The following is a 23408-nucleotide window of genomic DNA, read 5'->3' on the forward strand; positions in this document are numbered from 1 at the left end:
AAACCAGTTTAGCACCTTTGTGCTCAGTATTATGGACAGTTAGAGGTCTCTCAGTGAACATGGAGTGTCCACATACATCCCTTCCTCTGCTTTCATGTTCTGCTAAGTTAAGCCACTTTCCTGCTCAAGCAGTGGCACAGGTATTACTGTTTCTGCACTTCTACCATAAGAAGCAAAAAAGTGCATAAAAGATGCAACTGGGCAGCATGTCCATCCTTTTGCAAGCGGAGGGCACAAGAAGAAGCTATATGTCTTGTGCGTTGATGCTTGTACAATCAACTGGAGGTAGTCATACAACTGTTCCCTACTTGTTTCACACATAGCCAGAGCATTTGAACAGATGCCTAGTGTGCCAGGGAGAGAGGGAAATTTTGCGAACAGTAACCAGAGGATGTTTTCTTTTTACTTCTAATCAAATCTAGCAGTATGCTGCTAATGACAGAGGAGGTTCAGCTAAAGCCTGTCTGGAATGCATCCCTGTGGCCACTTTGTGCTATTTTAGCATGAATATGACTTGCAGGCTGATGGAGTCAGTCATCTGATGTGATAAGACACTGTCTTGTTCCTCTCTTACCTCCCCTATTCAACATCTCCAGTTCCTTTTTTTTTTTTTTTTCCTTTTCCTATTAGACTAGTGAGCTGCACAACTGGTGGATCAGACAGGGAAAGCCAATGTACTGTAGGGTTAGAAGGTGGAGTTATAAAACAAACAAAAGAACAACAACAAACCCAAAACCCAACAACAAAAAAACACCACACCAGAGAATAACGTGAACTTCTGTGAGGTGTTTTACTGGAGCTGGAGAAATCTGCATACAGCCTTATTTCGACAGAGTGAGAACTTCTAGAGGACTGAAGTGTTTCTGTACCTTATTTTGATCACTTGGGCTCACCCTACTCTGCTCCCCATGGAGATAAAGAGTGTAGCTGAGAGCAGCCATATCTCTGGAAAGCAGCCCTCCCCTTAATCATCTCAGATTGTCTGGAGAGGGCTTGCTGTCTGTCACCAATAATCATGTCACTAAATTTCAGTCTGTCTCTATCAATTGTTGGTACAAGATCAAGATGTCACTGGAAAGTAAATTGTCGCAGTATAAAATTGTAGGTACTCAGAAGACAGTCCTTTGTTGAGACTGTTTCAGCTGTGCTGCTGATACTTGCTATTCTTACATACAGACTTGATAAACAAAAAGACAGAATACTTTCAGGACAGGGGAGATGAAAAATTTCTGTCTGTTCTACTGACGGTGAGCTCAAATTCCCCAAGGAGCTTAGCATGGAAAAATGCATCAGCATCATAACGGGCACTCATCTGCAGCACGACCTCCAGAAGACAAAGCAGTGTTTTACTCTTGGGATTAACAAACATGTGTGAGCTTTAGTACTGTTGTTTGGTAGTCAGGTGATAGACTGCCCATATGTCCTCATACCTAATTCTGGTATCAGATTTGTTTCTCTTTGAAAAACGAGGTAGAAACATAGCTTTATTCTGTTGCCATTCATTCCAGTTCTTAAGTCAGAAGTAGGAAATTTTAGATGATGTTTTCAGAAGTTCTGTATCTAAATCTGTTTTTCTCACTGTAAGCTTTTCTTGGCAAGGCTTTTTCTTCATTTTGTTAACTTTACTGGGAAAATAAATAAATGATTATAGAATATAGATGACTTGTATCAAATGAATCTTACCATATCTGTGCTCTGCATACCAAAGTGAATATTAGAGAATTCTTCAGGCACCTGCACAGTTGGAATCCCTTCCCCCAAGCAGGGCACACTTCTGGAGGTGCCGATTTTCCTGACTGCACAGGTAGAAGGGAAGGAAGGAAAAGTTTTCCTCAGAAACTCACAACCTTTGTCCAGCTGAACAGATATCCACATCTCTTTGAAAAATCTCTCTTTAAAATTTTCTTGGGGGTTTGAACCTGGTAAGTGAAGATTTCTTGACTCGTGTTCTTAACCTTCAGATGTAAGAAAAATAGTGGTTTATTAGGTAAGCAGTGGGAAGAAAATACTTTGCTCCGAAGTGCAGTGAAGTTGAAGGGTTTAATTTAAGAATAAACATAAACAAGCATAAGACATTGCTTTTTTCTCTTCAATAGTATTTTACCACTGGCATTGTGCTGTGAGGAAGCTATGATTTGTAGGTCATTTTAAGCAAATGAGGAAATGTGAATGTTACATCAGTGCAATGTGAACAGCGTTATTAAAGTCTGGTGGAGGTATATAGACCTCCTCTTGCTATTTCCTACATCACTATTTCCTACATCCATTCTAGATCGAGTACTCATAATATATTTCAGATACTTAGATTTTACTTAGTTCATTACTAAGAGAGTTACATAAAGAGAGTTGCAACCATAATTCTTTAGAGAACTCTGTAATTCATTAAAATAAAAACAGAATACACAACTATCTCTAATAAATGTTTTAATTAAAATGGACATTTCTGAACCTTCTACGGACAATACCTGCTCAGATGTGACAGAATTTGTGACATCACCAGTACAGACTTTCACAAGGATTTTGAAGTCAGTTTTGTAAGTCAGTTTCCATTTTGTTTTTACTAATTAGAAAATCGTGCTGAAATGTGTCCACTAAAACCATGTCAAAATGGTTTTGTTATTTCAATATTAACACATATATTTTGGAAAACTATTGTTCCTTATTGATTCCTATTATATTGGTGTCACAAATGTTAAATATTTGGTGCCAGTTAAAAACTGAATGAAAAATCAGCGTGAATTTCAGAAAAGTCAGTTTTACAAAGAGATTATTAGTGTTTTCTCTTGTATAAGATTTGAGTTCTGCTTTTTTTTTTTTTTTTTTTTGTATCAGGTCTTCTGATAAGTTTGTCTTTCATGTCAAAGTTGTTTTGGAGGCTAAATCATTAAAAACTGTTAGGAAATTCAGTTTAGGAAAAAAAAAAAAAGTGCAGAGAAAGCACATAGTGGATGTTAGTGAACATCAGTACCAAACCTCATCCTAACTTTGCCACATTCAGTTAGTTAAATTTCTATGCCTTACCTAGGTCAGTAATTTTTTAAATTCCACATTGTGACTGGAATTTTGGAATTCATGTTTAGTAAGTCTGTTTTAAAAGTTTCTAAAGGGTGTTTGAAAATGAGGCAAAATTCTTGTGCTAGTAAAATTGCAGGTTTAAGAATTTCACGTTTCTGCTCATTAGTCAAGCTTTCTTTTAATTCAGAGGAACGGAAAAACTTGAAGTGAAAGACTTTAAAATTATCTCATTTGCCTGAGCATTTATTCCAATTGTAATGTGGCCAAATCATGCAAGATAAAATACTGTAAAATATGTATATTAAAATTAAACTGTATTATGATTCATATGTGGGTGTTACAAGTAGTTTTATTCATTTTAAGGCAGTAAAATATTTTAGAAATATGTAGAATCCTGTGGTTGAAAACTGGAGTGGTGTTTCAGCTTCAGTTGCTTTAATTATAGCCTGCAAGTTTAAGAAAATACATTACTGACCAAGTTCTCATCTTCTTGATGCTGTTTCTTGTATGGGAAGTAATTCATGGCTAAATCAAAATACCAGTTTGTATTGGGATCTCTGTTTGCATTGCTGAGATTTTGTTGATAGCATAAAATTGTCATTAATGCTTCACAAATACATGTCAAAGTACTTTATTTCAAGTGATTTTTGTATTGGAAATTTTAAGTAAATTTTCAGTTATTTGCCAAAGTAGAGAGATTTGTGCATACTCCTTAAAGTGAATGTATGTGTTTATCTATAATTTTTGTGCGTACATGTGTAATAATAATAATAAAAAAATGTTGCCAATATACTTTGCTTTCATAAAATCTGAAGTTGTATTAGGAAAATTCCTGGTTTAATTTTGTGTCAGCAGTAACATCATTGCTTAGTGATGTAGTTGATCTTAGAAATTTGAATCACTCAGACCTGCTTTTGTAGCTTAACCGGAAAACAGGAATTGCCACCACGTGTTAGACCGGCAGTCCAATTCATCAGTCATTAATTTTGCATCAGTTTGTGCTGAGGCCTCTTCTCCATTGCATCTTTTGTGTCCCCAGCCTAATTATTATTCCCCTGTTTCTCCTTTGTGCAAATACTAGCTGTACAGTGAGCTGAAATTGTTTTGATCAGATCAAAATCCTTTTCTTCTTGGGATGTGCTTCTGGTATAAACCTGCCTCAGCTGCACGGATTGGCACTGCTGACACACTGGAGTGAGATATGGGATGCACAGCCCACTTCTTTCACAAGTGTTCCTCACCTTCCCAAATGCACTGTGCTGGTTATAGGCTGTATTTAAGATGACCCAAGGTGGACAAGGAGTGGGACTTTTCGTTTACTGTCTGCACTGCCTGGCTAGTTACAGGTTGGTGTAAGGACTAAGGTATAATCAGTTAGAAGGAACAACATGCCCATGTTGAACGTTTAGTGCAACTTCCTAAATGTGAGACTTTCTTTCAGAAAACAACAACAAAAATTTTAAAAAAAGATGCATCATGGCATTGAAGGAGAGACTTGATTTCTCTGAAGGAGCTCAGAGTTACGGGTGCTGAATTGGTGGGAGCATGGCTGGCAACTTTGTAGTGCAAACCATTAGGTACTTAACAGTGTTACAGACTCCAGCTGTAACTGTGGGTGCTGAGGTGTTTGAAAATCAGCTCCTGAACTCTTCTGAATATTTATTTTCATATGACCAGTTGTTCTGCTGTTGATCTTTAGTGACATGAAATACTTTCGTCCTAGGCCCTCCTGGAAACTGAAGCCTAATCCACTCATTCTCTCCTCTGCTTCTTTGTAACTCCAGTGTTATTTTGTGTGTTTTGTTTCTGTATCCTCTCTACTCTCTTGTATTTTTTTTTTAATGCGGTCAGCAAAACTGTCACTTGCTTATAATTGAAGGATAATATTTTCAGTGTTCCTAAAATTTTGTACCTTTACTAATGATAGTGTTTAATTTTCTTTCTTCTCAGTAGTGCAAACTTAAGCAAAGGTTACATTAATTGGTCTTTGGTGATTAATTTTAAACTACACACAGTGCATGAGTACATATTTATTAATTTGAGCAGTTCTTCAGTGCAGTTCATCTGCTCATTCTCTGCTCACTCGAATAGCTTTGCCACTCAAATTCTTCACATTCTCAGAAATCTTGAATAGTTTTACTGCCATGCAGTATATGCAGTGATGGCCTCAAATCACTGATTAATATATTAACTAAAAATGTTGGTAACGGGGAACTGTAGAACATGGGTGATTGAAATTGGACCATAAGATCCTATTCTGCTGTCTTTTACCCAATTTCCCATTTCTACTTTGTTGCACCACATACCTTTTTAAAAAATTATTATTCACAGAACTACTGATTTCCTTAGACTTATTGAAATATTTTAAAAAGTTGGAATAAATTGTGTCAGTCTCTATTTTCTTGACATTTTCAAAGAAATATCCCATAGATATGATGGGAACGATTTTTCTACTGAAAGGCAGTGATGCTTTGTTTATTGTGTGTCAGTTTTCATTTGTTAAGAGTATGATTAAAACTTGTAAACAGTTTTCTTGGATTACCATCCAGACAATTGACTTGAAATTTTCACATTTGTTCCTAACCTTTTTGGTTTTTCTTTGGGGGCTATTCCCCTGTGATCCCTTAGCCCCCAGCACTCTGGTCTGGTGCCAGTTTTTGGGCCAGAAGCTCTGAAGATATTTGTTACCCGAAAAAGTGCAAAGTAGATTTTCTATTGTCTTCTTAGATATTCTGGTTCTTTCAAAATACGATTATCCTTAGTTAAAGACTTCGTTTTCCTGGTTAATTTTTCATCACATTTTTATCTTGAGATTTTATTTTCCTTGCTTGGAAGTTCACTACAGTTTATTTTCTATGAAAAGTATTTCTAAGATATATTAATTTTCCCACTTAAATACAGTGCTTTCTTTATTCATAGAAGGTTTTCCCAGCTTTGCTCACCTGATTCCTTATCTGCAGTGATTTCTGTGTAATTTGGTGTCATAAGCAAGGTGAAAGGCTGGAAGTGTGTGGCAAAGAGCAAGCAGACCCTGAGGGTTGAATGGTACATTTTCAAGATTTTCAAAATTCTTGTGAATGAAGTGTTTGAAGTGCTATCAAAAATGCATGAAAATACAATCCGGAAAAACGTGGGGTGGAAGTGGGGGAGTGGACTTGAAGTCTTTGTCTCCTAGCCGTGCCGCACTCCAGAATTTGGCTTCACCATGTAAGTTTATGGTGCAATTCCTTTTCCAAGTAGGATGGAACATCGGTATTCTGAGGTTACCCTCAAGTGGTTCTTGAATTAATTCCTCACTCTTGCGTGGATAACAAGGAAAATCTATCCTGATCGTGCATTTTAGAGTCAACGGTATCGAGGAGTGCTGCTGTCAATAAATGACTTCCCTGAACTTTTTTGTGTGTGGTATTCAGCCAGTTTGAGAGAAATAAAAAAATCCTTCAAGTGGACACTATTTAAATTTGGGGGCATGGGATTTTCTGCAATTAACTAGATTGCTATGGTAGGCCAATATATTAAGCTCAGGCAGTTTTGTTGCTAATTACACACAACTTCTCTGGAGTATCGAATATTCAGATCCATTTTATGAATATGGTAGAGAGAATAACAACTGTAAAACAAAGCACTGTGCATGTAAGTGACTGTTAGCGTGTATTTCAGAAGGGATAAATGCTCACCATATGGTACAATTACTGTGTCCAAGTTTTCAAATTAGCTTCTCTCATCCTCCTTATTACTGTCTTTAAAAAGAGAGGAAAAAAACCCAACATGATTTATCTACTCTGCAGCAGAACTCTTGACGCAAAACAGCAGCCCAGTTCTGTCCAGTTTTTTTTTCCTAGCATAATAGAGGCTGTCGGACTTTTTTATACTAATTACTGTGTGAGCCTCAGATGAACCCCCTTCAATTCACAGGGCTTTGTTAAGGGAGGAGCTGTCAATGTGTCTGCCCGTTTGCAGCTGTGCTGTGGCTTTAGCTTGCTTAACATTATGCTGCTTTTTAGACTTGACAGAAGGGATTTTTTTTTTTTTTTTTTTTTTTTATTAAGGCAAAGCAGCCTTGTAGCGAAATGGTTTAAGCAGCTGCATTGTGGGGAAGCACAAAGAAGTTATTATTGTGTCTGTTTAGGGGGGTCGGATGGAGGGGGGAGATATTCGGCTGCTGTTGATGCCGATTGTTGACTTGCCATCTGCCAGATAGGGAGAAGAAAAAAATGACAGCTCCAGCAGGGTGTTCAAGAGGTTGTTTGGAGAGACGCATAAACATGTGCAGATGTCGAACTGAATAATGGCAAGAACTTGAGACGGTTTATGATGCTGCTGTTGTGTGTGCATATACAGAATGAATGTATGTGGAGATTTGGTTAGAAGGAGGGTACATATTAATTATCATTGTCCCCACCGCCTCCTTTACTTCTGTTAATTAGTTCAGGAGTTTAATATCTTCCTTCTCTCCATTGTTTGTTCCTAAAAAGAGCCTTTTCTTTCAGCAGAGAAAACTTTTGATTTCTCCATGTGGTGGATTAAAAAAAAGAAAAAAAGTCTTGATAAATTTGGTACTTGCGGAAGTAGAAAAACTAATGCAGTTATTTCAGTCTTAGACATGTGGAGGACAGGTGCTACACAAGTTCTTACGTAGCTTTGTCTACCTCAGGACTGATACATTGCATGCCCCTGCTATTGCATCCTGAGCTTTTCTTATGCAGAAAGTGCCAATCGGTGATTGTCTGCTATTGTATAATAGACAAGTAAATGCTAGGGGTTAGAATGAGATTAGCAACTAATTTTCTCTTTCACTTGATCTTATTTTCAGTTCTTTCTCCACAGGCAAGGAACTGGTCAGGCATAACTTGTGTATTTTCCTGTTTGATGGTTCCACATAAAATAAAACAAAATTTGGATCACCGTTTGGGAATATGTTTTCCTTTCTTCCTCTAAAATCCTTTCTTATTTGTTGTTTGGTGATTTCTACTCAATATGTGTTTCCAGGTTAATGTGAAACAATGTGAAAATCGATACAAACGTGGATGGAAATTAAACTTGCCCAGAAAGGCCAAAGGAAAGCATTATCTGATCCAGGTGATCTCTTATTTTAAGGATATAAAAGGAAACTTTTTTTTTCCCCCATAAATGTTATGTGCAAATTCAGCACTCTGATATCTGTATTGAACTGAGAAGTGGGAAATGAAATTGTGGTTGAGGAGCGCTGTGGCTGCAGATTTGAACTTGTCTTCCTTAATCATGATGTCAGTATGTATCACGAATTGTTGGTTAGTCACAGCATGACTTAAATATTATCTGAGTGAAACTAACCACCGTTTACTCTGAATACGTGAAAAAAGCAAACTTCTTGCTGTCCTTCGTCTTAGGTCTAATATGCATCAGGTTTGTAGGTCATTGATGACAGTAACCGCATGTGGAACATTTGTTGTCAACTTTTGTCATCATCTTGGCTGAGCAGAAAAAGTCAATTCTGGATTAAGTCTTCAACTGAAAATTCAGGTATGACTGCCTCCTACTCAAGCAGGATTTCTGCATCTGAGTCTAGGCACAGGTCAGTGGTACTGCAGTTGGTGAACTGCTTTTTGCCTTCTAGTTGAGTTGTTGGTTCTTCTACAGAACTGTTCCATTTGCCTTCATGTGTCATGGCTGGTGTGAATCCTGAAGTACTGTGGGCAATGTTGCATTGTTGTTTATCATAATGTCATGCACCCAAAGAGTTTCCAAGTAAATCCTGAAGTGTACAGCAGTAACAAAACTGTTCTTTAAGCTCAAGCAGTTTGAAGAGTGTTTCTGTGCATCTTAAACTGATTGTTTGCAAATGATGTGGACTAAATGGTAAAGTGAAAGGGTTCATTTTAATGGTGTGCTTGAAAAAATATCAGGTGAATAATGTTTGTGCTAGTTTTTTGGCACCTGACAAGGGCTTGGGCTAGGCGCGTATCTAGTGACAAGCGTAATGTTCAGAGGAGATATTTTGAAATTATTGAGATACGCCAGTTGTAAAAGTGAGACAGTTTGCTTTGCAAAAACATGTTAGCAAGTATACCTGTTTTAAGAGTGGAAAGACAAAATTTCTGACAGCACATTAATCTGTTGAAGAAACTCAACTCAGTGATAATGCCGCTGTCAAACTTTATCATATTCTTTTTTGCAAACGGTGAAAAGTTTAAGATTTCTTGTGTAAGCTAGAGTTGGCCGTTATGCAAAAAATTGTAAGTAAAGAATACTGAGATGATGTTTAATTCCACCTAGCTACGTGTAAAAATCATGTACATTTCATCATTTAATATATATGCTTGTACCTATACATGTATTAAATCAAAGCTGCTGTAGCTGAGTGTCTTTCTGGTGTAAATTGTAGGTGAATATTTGTTTACTTGTCTTTACTGTTTACTTTATTACTGTTGAAATATTTACAAAATCTAAGAAAAGTTACTTTGGTCTACTAATAACTGAGGGGAAAAAAAGGAAAGTTGCATGTTTTCAGTTATGTACCACTTGATGGTGATAGTCCTGCCTAAGAAATCATAAATATTGACTAATATTGAGAACTTGCAACTTTATACCAATTAAAAAATCCAGTGAGACAATACTTAATTTTTTTTTTTATTTTTATTTTATTTTTTTTTTTTTTGCAGTTACTATAAATGCATCTCAGTTCTATTAAAAACTGGAAAACTGCTGTAAGAAGCAACTAATGTAGCATTTTGGGTTCAGGTACTATAAAGCTGTAAGCAAGAGAGAAATGTATAAAATGTGCACAGTGTCCCTAAATGTTTCTAGGATGTTGACCTTGGTTTTCCATTCCTGAACAGCAGACATTTAGAAAATATTGATCTCTTTTGTTGTTCACGGATGTTGATGTAATCCAGTACTGTGCTATTCCAGACAGCATGTGCTAATATCCACTTCTCTTTAATTTATTTGTTGTTCTAATTCTTATCCTTTAAGAATGGAGGGGAAGTGAGAGTGATGTTGAAACTGGCAGATTTTTCTTCCTGTTGGCTCAAAGTGGACATTGTAAAGGTCAATTCTCAATTTGTCAGGATGTCAGCTAACTTCATATTTCTGGTACAATTTTTTAAAAGGACAAAATCTTCTGCATACTAAAATTGAGTATGCATTGCCAACATTTATTTTCCACGAGATGCCAGAACGCATCAGTAATTTTAGATGCCCGTTTTGAAAACTGCAGTGTTATTTGCATAGTGGCATGTCTGTCTATTACTGAGTATTTTCCTCTAAATTTTTATATATTTTAAATAAAAGATTATTGATGCAATGGAAAAGCTTTGAATGAACAGCAGCAGGGTTGCATTTATACAGGACGGAACACTGACTCACTCTAGTAGTCCTAATGAGAAGATGAGGGTGCGTGGTGATGTAAGCCCTAACGAACCCCTCACTCGAACACTTGTAGGTTGCATTCAAAGCCTGAGAGGAACCATAGCCTGCAATAGAAGAAGAGAGGCTTCTCCCATTGAGAGGCTTGGTTCTTCCTGCAGCTGTAGATGCAGAGAAGCATGCTGAGACCATGGACAGTTGCTTGATGGCTTCACCCTTGTGAGATTCCTTCTCTGCTTGGAACTTGTCTGCTTTACCTGTGGCAGCTTTTGGTTTTGAGCACAATCTGCTGCTGCTTAAGAAAAAATAGCTCCCTTGTTTGTTGCTCTTCAGTGCCCCTTGGCTGCCGTGAGGGAGAGGGGGGTTGTCTCTTCTTTCTTCTTCTCTTGCTCAGCTGAGTAATTTCTGGGGTGTGTTCCTGAGCCTGCTTGCTGCATTCTGCAAAATCTGAACATCCGTATAGTTTTCACTGCTTTCTGGCCACGTGGCTGTGAAAAGCAGAACATACAATCTTCTTAACTACATTGGGCTGCTGTGATGTCATGAGAAAGTTCAAGCGTCCTCAAGTGTCCCTGTGTTAGCAAGGCATTCTGCTTACATGGACATCCAAACTTTGTGTTTGGAAACCATTCTCCAGTTTGCGGGAGGTGTCATGGAAGCTTAGCTGTGATCTAGGCTGATGCCCACACACTGCTTGAAATGTTTCCCATTCCCTCCTTGTGACTGAAAAAATTCAGTTGTCTAACGTAAGTACAGATGTGCTTAAAATGTCATTTAACGTTACTGGGAGCTGCGGGAAAACAGTATAAATAAGTAATCACTGTCTCACAGTGTGAGAGACAGAATCAAAGACTTAATTCCAAATTCCTCTTTTCTTTGCACTGCTGGAAAATTTTTAGGAGGGAGTACATAATAAAAATAGTTTTTCAAATGCTAACGCATGTTGGGTAAAACTGTGTGATTTAATGTTTTTGATGTGCAATAAGATTTTGTTAAAGCTTTTGCACAATGGTGTAGTTACATATTATGCTATATTGGAGAGCTTATACTGCATCATGAGGACAGGTATATTTTTTAAAGAAGCATTTCTTTTTTACAGTAGCTTTGAACTGTATTGCGTATTTGTTGTCATGAAATCATAGGTAAGTAAATATTAAACAGGAGTGCTTTACATGTGCTGGTGTCTGCTGACTTAGTCGCACAGCCTGCTGCTGCTTTTAATCGTGCGTTAGGTAACACTGCCCTCAGAGGGCCAAGGTAAGTAAATTCAATCTCAAAACCACTGGCACTGCTTCTGGTATTTCACTTGACCCGGCATTCATTAAGGTTGTTTCTTTTAAAGAAAACCTGCATGTGCATATGATTAATTGTATTTTTTATAATTTTGTTTAATGTTCTTAAGTATTCAGTTTGTTCCTAACTATTAATTAAATGCTAGTACAGGGGAACTACAGGGGAATGCAGAGGTGCCTCTAAACAAACAACAATAAAAAGCCAACACAATGAGGAGAAGAGTATTTGTGTATTATCTCTGTTAAAGCCGCTGTAGTAAATTGATGACACAGACAAGAGGCAGATTTTTTTTGTGTTCTCTACTTGGAGGGTTTTTGTTTCCCCCGTTCCCTTAAATCTCACTTATGTCTGTGTGGCAGCTGTTGCTTCTTTTAAGCAAGCAAGTTTTTGAACTCAGGTTTCTGTTGCTTATCAGCACTGTATGTTAAAGACATTTCCTTCACACCTCTAAAACCATTTACATATTAAAAAATGTAGACGTTTTGCAAAAGTGCTCTTTTAAAGCTTGCTTATTTTTTTAATAATAAGACTAATTCATCACTGAAAATGTTTTTAAGAATTTCTAAGGTTCCATATACTCAGGGTTACAAATGGATGAGACTGAAAATAGCAACTATTGAATCTGAGGTGAAGCATGTGTTTGAAGAGATGCTTTGAGTCCTGAGGTGAAATGAAACAATTACGAACTTGTAGTGATGTGCTTATCCAGTGTGGGTGTGGTGAATACTCATGTAATTTCCTAGATAACTCTTCTTTGTGGAGGTCTTCAGTAGTATTAGAACTACAGACATTGCATTTCTAGAATAAACATGTTTTCTGAAACATGAAAGCCGGATTCTCGTGACTGTCAAAGGCAAACAATTTATTAAGGTTGCAGTTGGCAAGTACAGAGCTGGCCAAAGGGGTCGTGTTCTAAACACATCTTCGTTAAGTGTTATTTGTTAGTGTTGTTATCCAGTGTATTATTAAAAACAACATTAATTAATGAGTTGCATTTTATGAGTGTGGATTTTGCATGAAGATCAGATTGTATTTTCATGTGCGTCAGGAGTGCTGTGCCGTCATATTTCCTCTTTGGGGTGTTTTCTACCATAATTATTAAAAAAAGCATACCCTCACAACCCAAAACAGGTTCTCAGTTTGTATTTTTTGTATCGTGTGCATGCACTTATTGTCTGTGTGTATCTGAGATACATACTCTACTGCTACTTTTCTCAGGCAGCTTTAAAAACTGACAAATTAAAGGTGTGTATGAATTACTCGGCTTTCTTTGCTGCAGTGGTTGAGATTAGAGGCCTCTTCTTACAGTCTAATAAACATATTCTAACAAAACATGGTTTTCAACTTTGAAGGGTGTAAATTTAAGCAAAATAATAATTTAGCTTACATTAACTCAGCAGGAAGTCACAGTTTTACTGAGCAGGGTACAAACTGATTAATCCTCTATGGTGGATCCAGTGCCTTTTTAAGTGCTACAGCTATGTTTCATTAAGTTGTCAGGATGTCTTGGGTTTTGGTTAGCCTATGTGAACTTCTCCTTTCTCATAGAATTTGTTTTCACTTGAGTTACTGAATTTCCAGATGTAGACTTCTTGTTTCTTCTCCCTTCTCTCTTCTCCCTTCTCCTCTTCCCCCCTCCCCCCTTCCCCCTTTTTTTTCTTTTTTTATTTCATTTTTTTCCTTTTTTTCCTTTTCTTCCTTTTTTTCTTTTTTTTTTTCCTTTTTTTTCTTTTTTTTTCTTTTTTTTTCTTTTTTCCCTTTTTCCCTTTTCCCTTTTTTCCTTTCCTTTTCTTTCCTTTTCTTCCCCTTTTCTTCCCCTTCCCCTTCACTTTCCCTTAAGTATTTGGGAAGCAAATACCCCAAACATACTTAGAGTAATTAAATACTGCTTATACTCTAAAATATTTTGGTCTGTTTTTTTTATACAGGGCTGGTAAGTTAGAAGTCACACAAAATTGTTTTTTCTTTCCCAATACTCTGCTGTGTTTTAATATTCTTTTTGTATGCAGAGGATATCTCTTTTTAAAGCAGTTCAGTAAAATGTCTTAATGTATTAAGAAGTATGGAATAAAATGTTTTTCAGTCCTTAAGCAGATTGTATAGAAGGAATTCAGTTATAAGAGGGCACCTAGACTTTATCCTGAGAGCCATTAAACCACTTAAGCAGTTAAGTGAACTGCTCACTGATATTACTGTTTACTTTATTCTTCAAAAGTGTTCATCCATTTGTTAATTAAATTATAAAATAAATAAAGAACAGATGATATATTCCTGTATATCTGCTGAAGAATGATTTGATCATTCATTTCAAGGAAAAAATGGCATTTTTTAATATTTATGTGTGTGTGCGTGTATGTATGTATTTTTGGTGTGTGTCTGTACAGAAGTCTTGAGAAGGTGGTTTTACTTGGTTTTACTTTGATTCCTTTTGGGGAAACATTTAGGGGAAATACTCTTCAAAGAAAAATGTATGTAAATGAAATACACTGGATACTTCTGAATCAACTATTGCATTTACATAGGTTGCTTAAAAAGCACCACCCACTGCATTGATGTGCTGACATCCACTGTTTGGTCTCCAGCAATGTTCAACAAGCGTCAATGAATGTCAATGCAACTTTTTCTCATGGAGGAATTCAATTTCACACCTTTACTTTGTATGCATTGCCATGTTAGATGCCATTTTGTCAGACTGACTCTCTGCTGCCATCTGTCACATGGCAATTAAATGGAATTAAATGGTAATGGAAGATTGGAGCATTGGTGGGAAGATTCAGCCTCTACTGCCATACCACCAACATCTGCCTCTCATGTTGTGGGCCAACAGAGTAAAATAGGAGGTGTTACTTTTGGAGCTGCCATTGTAAGCTGTGCATCCTTGTGTCTTGCTATAGTTTGCAAGGCAGAGACAGAGACAGTGGTGCTGCTCATGGACAATCTGGTACTTACTTGCCATTCAGTATTGATATCTTCCACTCCAGAGAAGTACTTGGAAGTACTTGTCATACTCTTCTAATGGTTTTTCTCTAAGCAGGATATTGACTGCAAAACTGATTAGGTGATTCAAAAATCTGTTCAGTTTTCTGATTCAGAAACTCTGAGTACCTAGTAGAAGCTAAATGCAACATCAAATGCTGCCCTAAGAAGAAAAGGGAATAAGTGTCTCTGAGGGCAGCTGCTGAAATGATCTTTTTTTTTTAAATAGGCTTGATTCCAGACAGTGTCTGTGTTAATAGTAGGAGTTAGTAGTAGTTTGTTTTTTCCTGAGATGACTAATTAGCCGTTCTTACCCTATCATCCCTAACTCTTGGAGAATCTGTTTACCCCTTTGCAGTTTGAAAGGAGGGAAAGTTTGAATGGTTGACCTGGCTTGGCTGTACTTGTATTCTGTCCATATTGGATGTTGCCCTTGAGCAAGTCTTCTGTTGTTATAGCTGTCTCCTTCCCAGTGAATGCACCTTCCAGAGAAGGCTAAAGTCTTTATAGATTTTAAACCAACAGGCACTGTCTATCATAGCAGTCTCCTGGAAACAAGTAGTATATGAGAATCTTATGTAAGATTCATTATGAACTGTTCAACATTAAGAAAGGCACTAGAATGCTAATATTTTTTAAACTCATACTGGGTGATATGATGTGTATGGCTTTGTTTTGGCTTCAACTCTTTGATCCAGGCATATTTCTGCAATTTTTTTTAATGGGAGATATTTGAAATATTCTTAAGAAACATTCCTTTAGTTAGGCATGTATTTGTTATTTTCAAGTATTCAGCAAACATAATTAAAGAAGCATCTGTATGTTTTCATGTAATGATACAGTTTTTCACTGTTATTAGTATTAAAGTTACGTTTCTCTTCTCATGCTTTTTTTTTTTTTTTTTTTTTTAATTTGAGGTGAGATTTTCCCATTGTGAAATCAGTTCAGACCAGCTGTATCAGTGTAGATGTTTCCAACTGATCTAGCTCCAGAGATTTGAGATAGAAAGCTCTGAGTGTAGACAATTTTATCTGGTGCTTTATCTCCTTTTCTTTTTTTTGTGTGTGTGTGTGTGTGTGGTCAAATGAAGTAACATTCTGAGCTGTTTCAATTCTTTTTCTACTTATATGAAAATGGAAAATCTCTAGATAACAACACAAGGCAGGTGCCCCGTTATGTGGAGCTAGAAGTTTTGCTGCTAAGGGCCAGGAAACATAGACTGGCTTCTAACAGAACAGTCTCAGTGTCAGATGAATGTCATCTTCCTTCTAACTTCTGAATTGTCTGAAAGGTACAGTTAACAAAATGTAACAAGTCACAAAACACTTCGCAAGGATTGGGTTTAGCCAGGGCCAGGGCAGCCCCTGCTTTATAGTAAGTTCTGAGCATTTTTCAAACCGAGAAATTGAAATAATTTTTCAGTTTCAGCCCTACTGAACTTGAAATTGTGTTTTTTAAAGTTAATACTACTAGGTCATGATTCTTATTTCACAGTGACACTTTGATATAATCTTAAGAGTCTCAGATTAGAGCAGTATTTTAGCATGAAGTTTACAAGTGAGTAATAAGTGGCAACTTTTAGTTTTGAGGAAATATGGAAATTTTGCATTGGTACATACACTTTTTTTCTTAAAATATTATCTTGTGCAATGATTAAATAGTATCTCATTTAAAATCTTAGTCAGTGGTTGTACGTACATTATTTGTTCTGCAAAGTTGATAGATCAAGTCAGATGGGGAAAACTGGGCTGGGCTAAATACACCTGAGTAGTATACATGAGAAGTAAAATTACTGGTTTTTGGATGTTTTGATATGATGAAATATTGCAGTTCAGAGATTTTTCACTCTTAAATAAAATTGTTTAAGCTACCAATTCTCTTCTGTCTTGTTCTTAATGTTTCTGTTCCTGAATACCTCACGGCTTACAGAACCTTCCTTTCCAACTTGAGTAGGGTGAAAGTGGAGGTGGTATGTTTATTGGTTGACTTATCTTGTAAAAGGTAACTGGATTGGATACCTTCAGTCTTCTTGCTGATAGTTTATGTTTGAATGAACTTAATGATTTTTGGTTTGGTTCAACACGGTGAATTTCTGCAATGTAATAACTGGCATTTACTTTTGTTATTGTAAGTTGAGCTGTAGTGCTTACTTTTGCCTGTACCAAATTTCAGACTGTTTACAGATGCAAAGATGGGGAATGGGAAGAGTGTGTGGTGTAATGAAATTTCGATGTACAGAATATAGTATAGTGCATGTAGCTCCTTATTACAGAGGCATCCTTCTACAGTCCAGGTTTTCATTTGCAATTATATTTTCTCTTCTTTTGGAAGAAGTTAGTTTCCTTTGTAGGTTGAAAACATCTGGAAAGATTTTGCTATAATTAATATTAGACATTGATGATATGTTTTTTAGTATCAAGTTGGCTTTTTTTTTCCCTCTACAGTACTAATGAACACATTTTTTTTCTCATTTAGGAGAATATATAAAAAACTGGCGGCCAAGATATTTCCTGCTAAAGACAGATGGTTCTTTCATAGGCTATAAGGAGAAGCCCCAGGATGTGGATCTGCCATATCCACTCAACAACTTTTCAGTGGCAAGTACGTATTTCCAGTATTTATTATTCTCTTAGCATACTGACAAAATGTCTGCTACATTTTGCTGAATGCGTAGTTCGGAATTTATTGATAACAGTGCAAGTTTGATGCCTTGTGTCAGGCTAGTACCCTCCAGTCTCGTGTCCAGTTCTACAAGATTTTCTTACAAATGGCATTAAAGATTTTATCATAAGTGGGTTATTTTGAAAATCAAGTCCTCAATTTTTGTTTTTATTTTATTTATATCTAAAGTGTTTGTTACTAACAATAACATTTGATAAATGATTGTTGTAAGATGAAAATCCTTTGAAAGCTTACTTGTATTCATACCACTGCCCTCTTTATTTTTTGGTAGTATCTCTGAATTCTCTTGAAAACTCAAATTAATTAGAAAATTATCTAGACTGTCAAATGGCACAAAATCGTGCTAAATTATTTTTCTCTTGGATAATCAGGTAATCAGCTCTCCAGCCTGGTTAGTCAGTAATTTTGAGCAATCAGACAATTTGCATATATTAGCAAAGCTACAAAGTATGAATCTATTGGATAAAATGAAGACATTGTGCTTTTTTCTTTTTCAAAAATGTTTTTAGAAGACAAGTTAGTAGTTTTTTTTTTTTTGGATTGTGAGATTGATAGAATATTTTTGAACAGAACTGAAAATATTTGCAGAGCTAAGCTAAGGGGAAAAGATCCCCCTGAGTGTAAGATTTTTGTATATTATGGCTATAAACTTTTGAAGGAATGAATATTAGAATATGTAACCAACTTCTTTCAAAATGTGTTTAGTGTACTGCAGTGCAATAAATAGCAGTGTTTAGTTTTAAAGGAGAATGTTGGAGTCACAAGAGCAGGTGTATGTAGGGAAAGGATTTCCTTTATTTGCATTACTGAAGGAATTAATCTTGGGCTCCAATGCTGTGTCTTGACCTACAATTGGAGGAAGAAAACCTTGCACATTCTGATGATGGTAGAAGTCTTACAGATGATATTGAGTATACAAGCCTTGTAATATTAGAAACTCGTTTTACCTTGTTGCTATGTAGTGCTAAAAGCAGTGATGCCTTTAAGTTGTTCATGAGAGTTGGTAGACCTAGCACTGACCAAATCATAGAATGTTATTCTTTAGCCATTCCTCTGACTGTATAGCCCATTAGTAGTTTCCCAGATACTTCTTGCCCTATGACCAAGGGAAAGAATCTGTAGAATTACAGGAGGTTTTTTTTGCTCTGCTTTACTGTACTCTTCATTGCATATCTAGTCTTCCTTTGCCATTGCAACAAGAAGGATGATCCAGACAGTAGTTCTGCCAAATGAAGAAATGCATAATTAGCAATTAGATCCACTGTGTTGATACTGGTGTTGAACTCTTTTTTCTGATGCCAAGAGGTCGTCTTCTATAATGCTGCCTCTGAACTTTGTTTTGATGGGAATTGGATAATTTTTTTTTATTTGTTTCCAGAAATGACAGGAGTCCTTGCAAGCACCGTAGGTCAGATACTTAGGCTATGTAAGCTAAAGGAAGGAACTTGTAGTATTAATTAAAGAATTACAGTATTGGTAAAGGAGATGAGTTTTTCTGTTTTCTGGCAGGAGAAGCAATAATTTAATAAGAAATAACTGCTGAGGAGAGCAAGAATAGTGAGAGCTTTTCCCTCACAAAAATAATCCCATAAAATTTTAGAAAGGTATCTATGTGAAGATCACAATGTAGAAAGTAAAACATTTTCTGGAATAAGAATTTTTTTGATAAGATTCCAGTTTTTAACTTTAATTAAATATGTTAGATTTTATCTTGAATAAGAAGTACAGAATTATATAACGTCCACGGCTGAAAAGATGAGGCGAGAACAGTATTATACTCTGAATTGCAAAGGACTGCTTTCAGTCAGATATTTTATCTGTCTGACAATGAGATCATCAGTAGCGCAAACAAACAAACAAAACAACACTCTGTATGACTGAATCGGATCTCATCTGCAGTACCTGGTAAATCTCAAGAACGGGCTTTATGCTCTCCAATCCCTGAGTTCCTGAGCTGCTGCAGTAGGTTTGCAGCCACAAGTAGTGCAGCATATTTTTTCTGTAATAGTGAAGTACATTTTTCATAAATTACTAGCCAGGCAGATGGAGTGTGAGATCACTGTTAATACCATCTTGATTAGGTTGGCAGGGACTTAAAGATATGTCTTTATAGTCCTATCTTCACGTAATCTTTGTAGCTATCTGTAAAGTGAGAATGTGGTCTCAGTCTACTTTTTGCTCTCCAAATGATAGACATCTTTGGCTCTTACTTACAGCTTGTTATTTAAGCAGAGAAGGCCAAGGCCATGGTATTATTTTTGTACTGTTTGAGTTGAACACTGGAAAGTTTGTACCTTTCTGCTTTGTGTGATACTTGTTCTGTATTTTAAAATTCTACACCCGCCCTGTTACACCATTTACTTTGATCACACAGATATTTTCCCAACAGAATGACCCCCTTCCACTCCTGCTACACCAAGCTTACTTTTGCAGAAGACTTTCCCGGACAGAGTATCATTTTCTGAATAGTTGCTGCCTGATTTCTTCCAAGAAAAGTTTCTCCCAAGAAATATGGTCAAAGCCCCACAGCTGAGCACTTTTCTCTCCCCGATCCTTTGTAGCCAGTGTATTCCTTTGTGAATCCTGTGAATGAGAGAAAGGCCTGAGAGGACAAATATTTTATAGCCTGCTAACAGTGCTTCCAGTGCTGAATATGCAATTATTAAGGCAGGGAAACCGTGTGGGACTGAAATGACAGTGAGTGATCTCTTACTGGACCATAATTATACTAGGTGGAGTTGACTGGGGGGTATGGTGGAGATGGGCTGGATAAAGTAGGAAGATTCGGGACTGGCCCATTGGTGCCCAGAGCACCTTCCATGCATGTGAGCACCAGTAGTGAGTTCTCTGTGCTGTGACTGCTGAGCTGCCAGAGCTTGTGGCAGGGTGAACAAATCTGTCTGGTGATACAGGTCATGTGCTGGAATTGCTTTGGTTTCTCTCCTGTGGAGTTACTGTATTTTATACCATACAGAGCCCAATTCAGAGACTAGTTCGAAGTCAGCCCCAGCTCTTTTTAGGTGTAGAGAAGCAGTTACAAGTAATCAAGTTGCTGGAGCTTCAAGAGACACTGTTGATTGACTGAGTCATGGTAATGGAGTGGGTGTGCATTCCTGCCCACCTCAAAATATGTTAATTTAAATTGTTTTTTGCTTAGGCATTAATGCAGTCAGAACCAGTCTAAAAATATTTTTGATTCAATTGCTGTAACTTCTTGGTATAGGCAAAGGCCTATATTAGGCTTCTTTTGAAAAAAAAGAACGCAACATTGGTACTCTGGATGCCCCCATGGCAGGATTTATACCCCTAGAGGTCCCAAAAAAGAACAGCATGATCTCACAACACTATTTCTAAGTGGGCCAGTGCTGTTGAAGCAGAATCAGTACTGCTTTGTGTACACCGCCTTGGTCTTCGATGGGAAGAAGTGGTGGTTCTTTCCAATTCTTTTTAAGGAGTTTTTGTGGCCTTATTGATTAAAAAAAGAAAAAAAGAAAAGAAAAAACATAAAAGAGAAACCACTGAAAACCAACACTAAAAAAAGTTCTCACAAATGCAGTGAGTATGTAAGTGATCACATAGCACATTTGGGTTGAGGTATCTGTATGAACTGGCCTTTTGCCTTCATTTTGATCTTCATGTGGAGAATAATTAGAAAGAGATATATCCCTTTAGTGGTAGCCTTTGAACTTCAGCCAAAAATGATGTCACTTGGAATTTTTGTGGTATCTTGAAATATTTTACTTTCCAAGCACTCTGTGATACAGGTGAAATAAATTCAGGTTATTGCTAGAAGATACTTTTCTATAAAATGTTTTTTTTTAATTTTATTTTTCTTCACTACAGAAATTGAATAGAAAATACATATTCTTGTATATATCAACTTATCCATGAAAATACTTTCTGTTAGAAATGACTTTTTTCCAGGAACGGCACAGTTAACTTTTCAATGAGATTTGAGTTTAAAGTCCTAGGTGTTTTTGGTTGTCATAGCAGTGGATGACGTGAACACACAGATATGCGTCCAACTAGATTCATATAATTACAGCACAGATTTAAATCCAAAGTAATAACAGTACAATTGAATAAATAATATTCATTCAACACTGCAAATTATTTGAGAAAAAAAAGCACTGTATATAGAATGTGCTGAATACACAAATGTGTCTATGGAAATTCAAACTCAAATCTAATGTGTTACCAGTGTTACTGTTGGATGTATGTATGTTTGTCTATCTGGAAAATTGGACCAGTCAGTCCAGAGTTGAGAGGTTTGCAAAGTACCTTATGAACTGTTTTTAGGTGGCATAGTTGGTATTCAGTCATTTGACTTAGAAGTTTGGATTCACTTGTTAGCTTGGATCACAAACGAGGATGAGTTCCTCAGACTTATCCTTCAGTTTTACTGAGGTCACTCCAAAAGTATGCCTCCTATTTATTTCCATGGAATCAACAGTTGCAATGAGCACGATAGCACAGCAGCAAAATGGCATGTTGGCGGGAAGGTTCAACCTCTATTGCTGTGCCACCAACATTATAAAATAGGAGGCATTACTTTTAGAGCAGCTCTTGGACAGTGCTTTCTCAGACACCAGTTTACCATTCTGTAATGCCCAGCTATTTCTAAGTAGGGCCTGGTATAAGCGTGGTAAGTCAAAAAATGTACTGTCTTTTTATCTGGCGTACATTGATTTGCATAAATGAAGTTGAGATGTTAGTATGTAGGAGAGAGGGATACACTATGTTACTGACTTCTGTGAAGATAAGAAAAACCTCACGCAAAGCCTGGCTGGCAATAACATGTGGAGATCTCTCATTTTCATTCTCTCTCTTTGTGTGAAAGGGTGACTAGCAAACTAATTGTCATGATAGAAAGGCAAGGGCAGTACTTTTTGGAGTGCTGTAAATAAATGACTTCCCAGCATAGTGAAGTGCATCAGGGATGGTCTTTTTCAGTCTCAAGGAAAATAATCTTTTTTTGGTGTTTATTATTCAGTCATATATGTTGTTGTTGTTACAGCATCAAAGCACATACAAGTTCGAGTCATGAGCCAAGCACCACAGGAGTGGGATTTCTACCCATACGGAACAAAAAGTCAATTCCTGCTCCAAAATACTAAAATTCCAAATATAAAACAAGGGATAGCAGATGGATGCAAACAGATGGGGGGAGTATGAGATAACAATGAGGCAGTATTAGCCTATAGTATAGGCAGTGGTCTCAGCACATTAACAACTTATTCAGTGTCCAGGTTAGATTTTTACTCTATTCTTTTCTCCCTCCTTGCTTCCTGTTTTTAAGATGTCATGGTGAAGTGGAGTATTAAGGAGGATTTAAAGAATAACTTTTTCTCTAAAAAGAAAGAAAATATGAACGCTTTTCAGAAATGGTGCTGAATGGGACAGAGGGAGGATGAGTGATATGAATGGTCATTTGGATACTGAATAAAGAGTGCTAAAGAGGATGAGAGTAGACTGTGGGAGTAGTCCATGTTGAAAACTTACTGCTTATGTGGTAAGGCTGTGTAGAAAATGAGGAATGCAAAGAGAAGTGTGTTATGATCAAAGGGACAGTAGGAAACAATAACCTCTGGAGCAGTTTGGAGGACATTTTTAGGGGAAAACTGCATTTTTGGGGACCAAAGAAAGGATATTAAATTATTCACATACATTGTTATGTTACCAATCTCGTTTTAATGGGTAATATTGCACATAAATAAAATGCAGTGAGAGGAGACTTGAGGAGAGAGAGCCTTTTGGAAAGCCTCAGAGAAATAGTATGGTGTATGTAAATGGGTGGGAAAATCAGGAAAGGACCAAGCTAGGAGGATGTGTTTGTATAAATATATATTTCTGTATATACATATGTGTATATACATGTAAAAGTCATGGCATTTCATATGAGAGCAAAAGCATGTCTATCTGTGTCAATGTTAAGAAAATTACATATTAATTCTGCTACTTTCCTAACACAAGTCATTAGAGAAAACTGGATTTAGAGTACAAAGAGTAGCAGTAATGAAAAAAGGTCGTGTAAACAGTGTGTCTTAACATGAGAAAGAAAGCTAAATGGAGTAGGTTGGGAGGCAGAGGTTGGG

General features: G+C 36.7%; 1 protein-coding gene across 3 annotated transcripts in view; it reads left to right on the forward strand.

Annotated features, from left to right (window-relative positions):
• AKT3 (AKT serine/threonine kinase 3) overlaps nt 1-23408 on the forward strand; it is a 147716-nt gene that overhangs the window by 64998 nt on the left and 59310 nt on the right. For all 3 annotated transcript variants that reach the window (XR_016464172.1, XM_031592720.2, XM_090135356.1), the window contains exon 3: nt 17107-17232. Coding sequence is in view for 2 of the 3 variants with exons in the window: in XM_031592720.2 (XP_031448580.1) it covers nt 17107-17232 (126 nt within the window). In the remaining variant the exon portion in view is untranslated. The remainder of the gene's footprint in view (nt 1-17106; nt 17233-23408) is intronic.

The sequence above is a fragment of the Phasianus colchicus genome, chromosome 2, assembly GCF_987193195.1.
Source record: "Phasianus colchicus chromosome 2, bPhaCol1.hap1.1, whole genome shotgun sequence".
NCBI lineage: Eukaryota > Metazoa > Chordata > Aves > Galliformes > Phasianidae > Phasianus > Phasianus colchicus.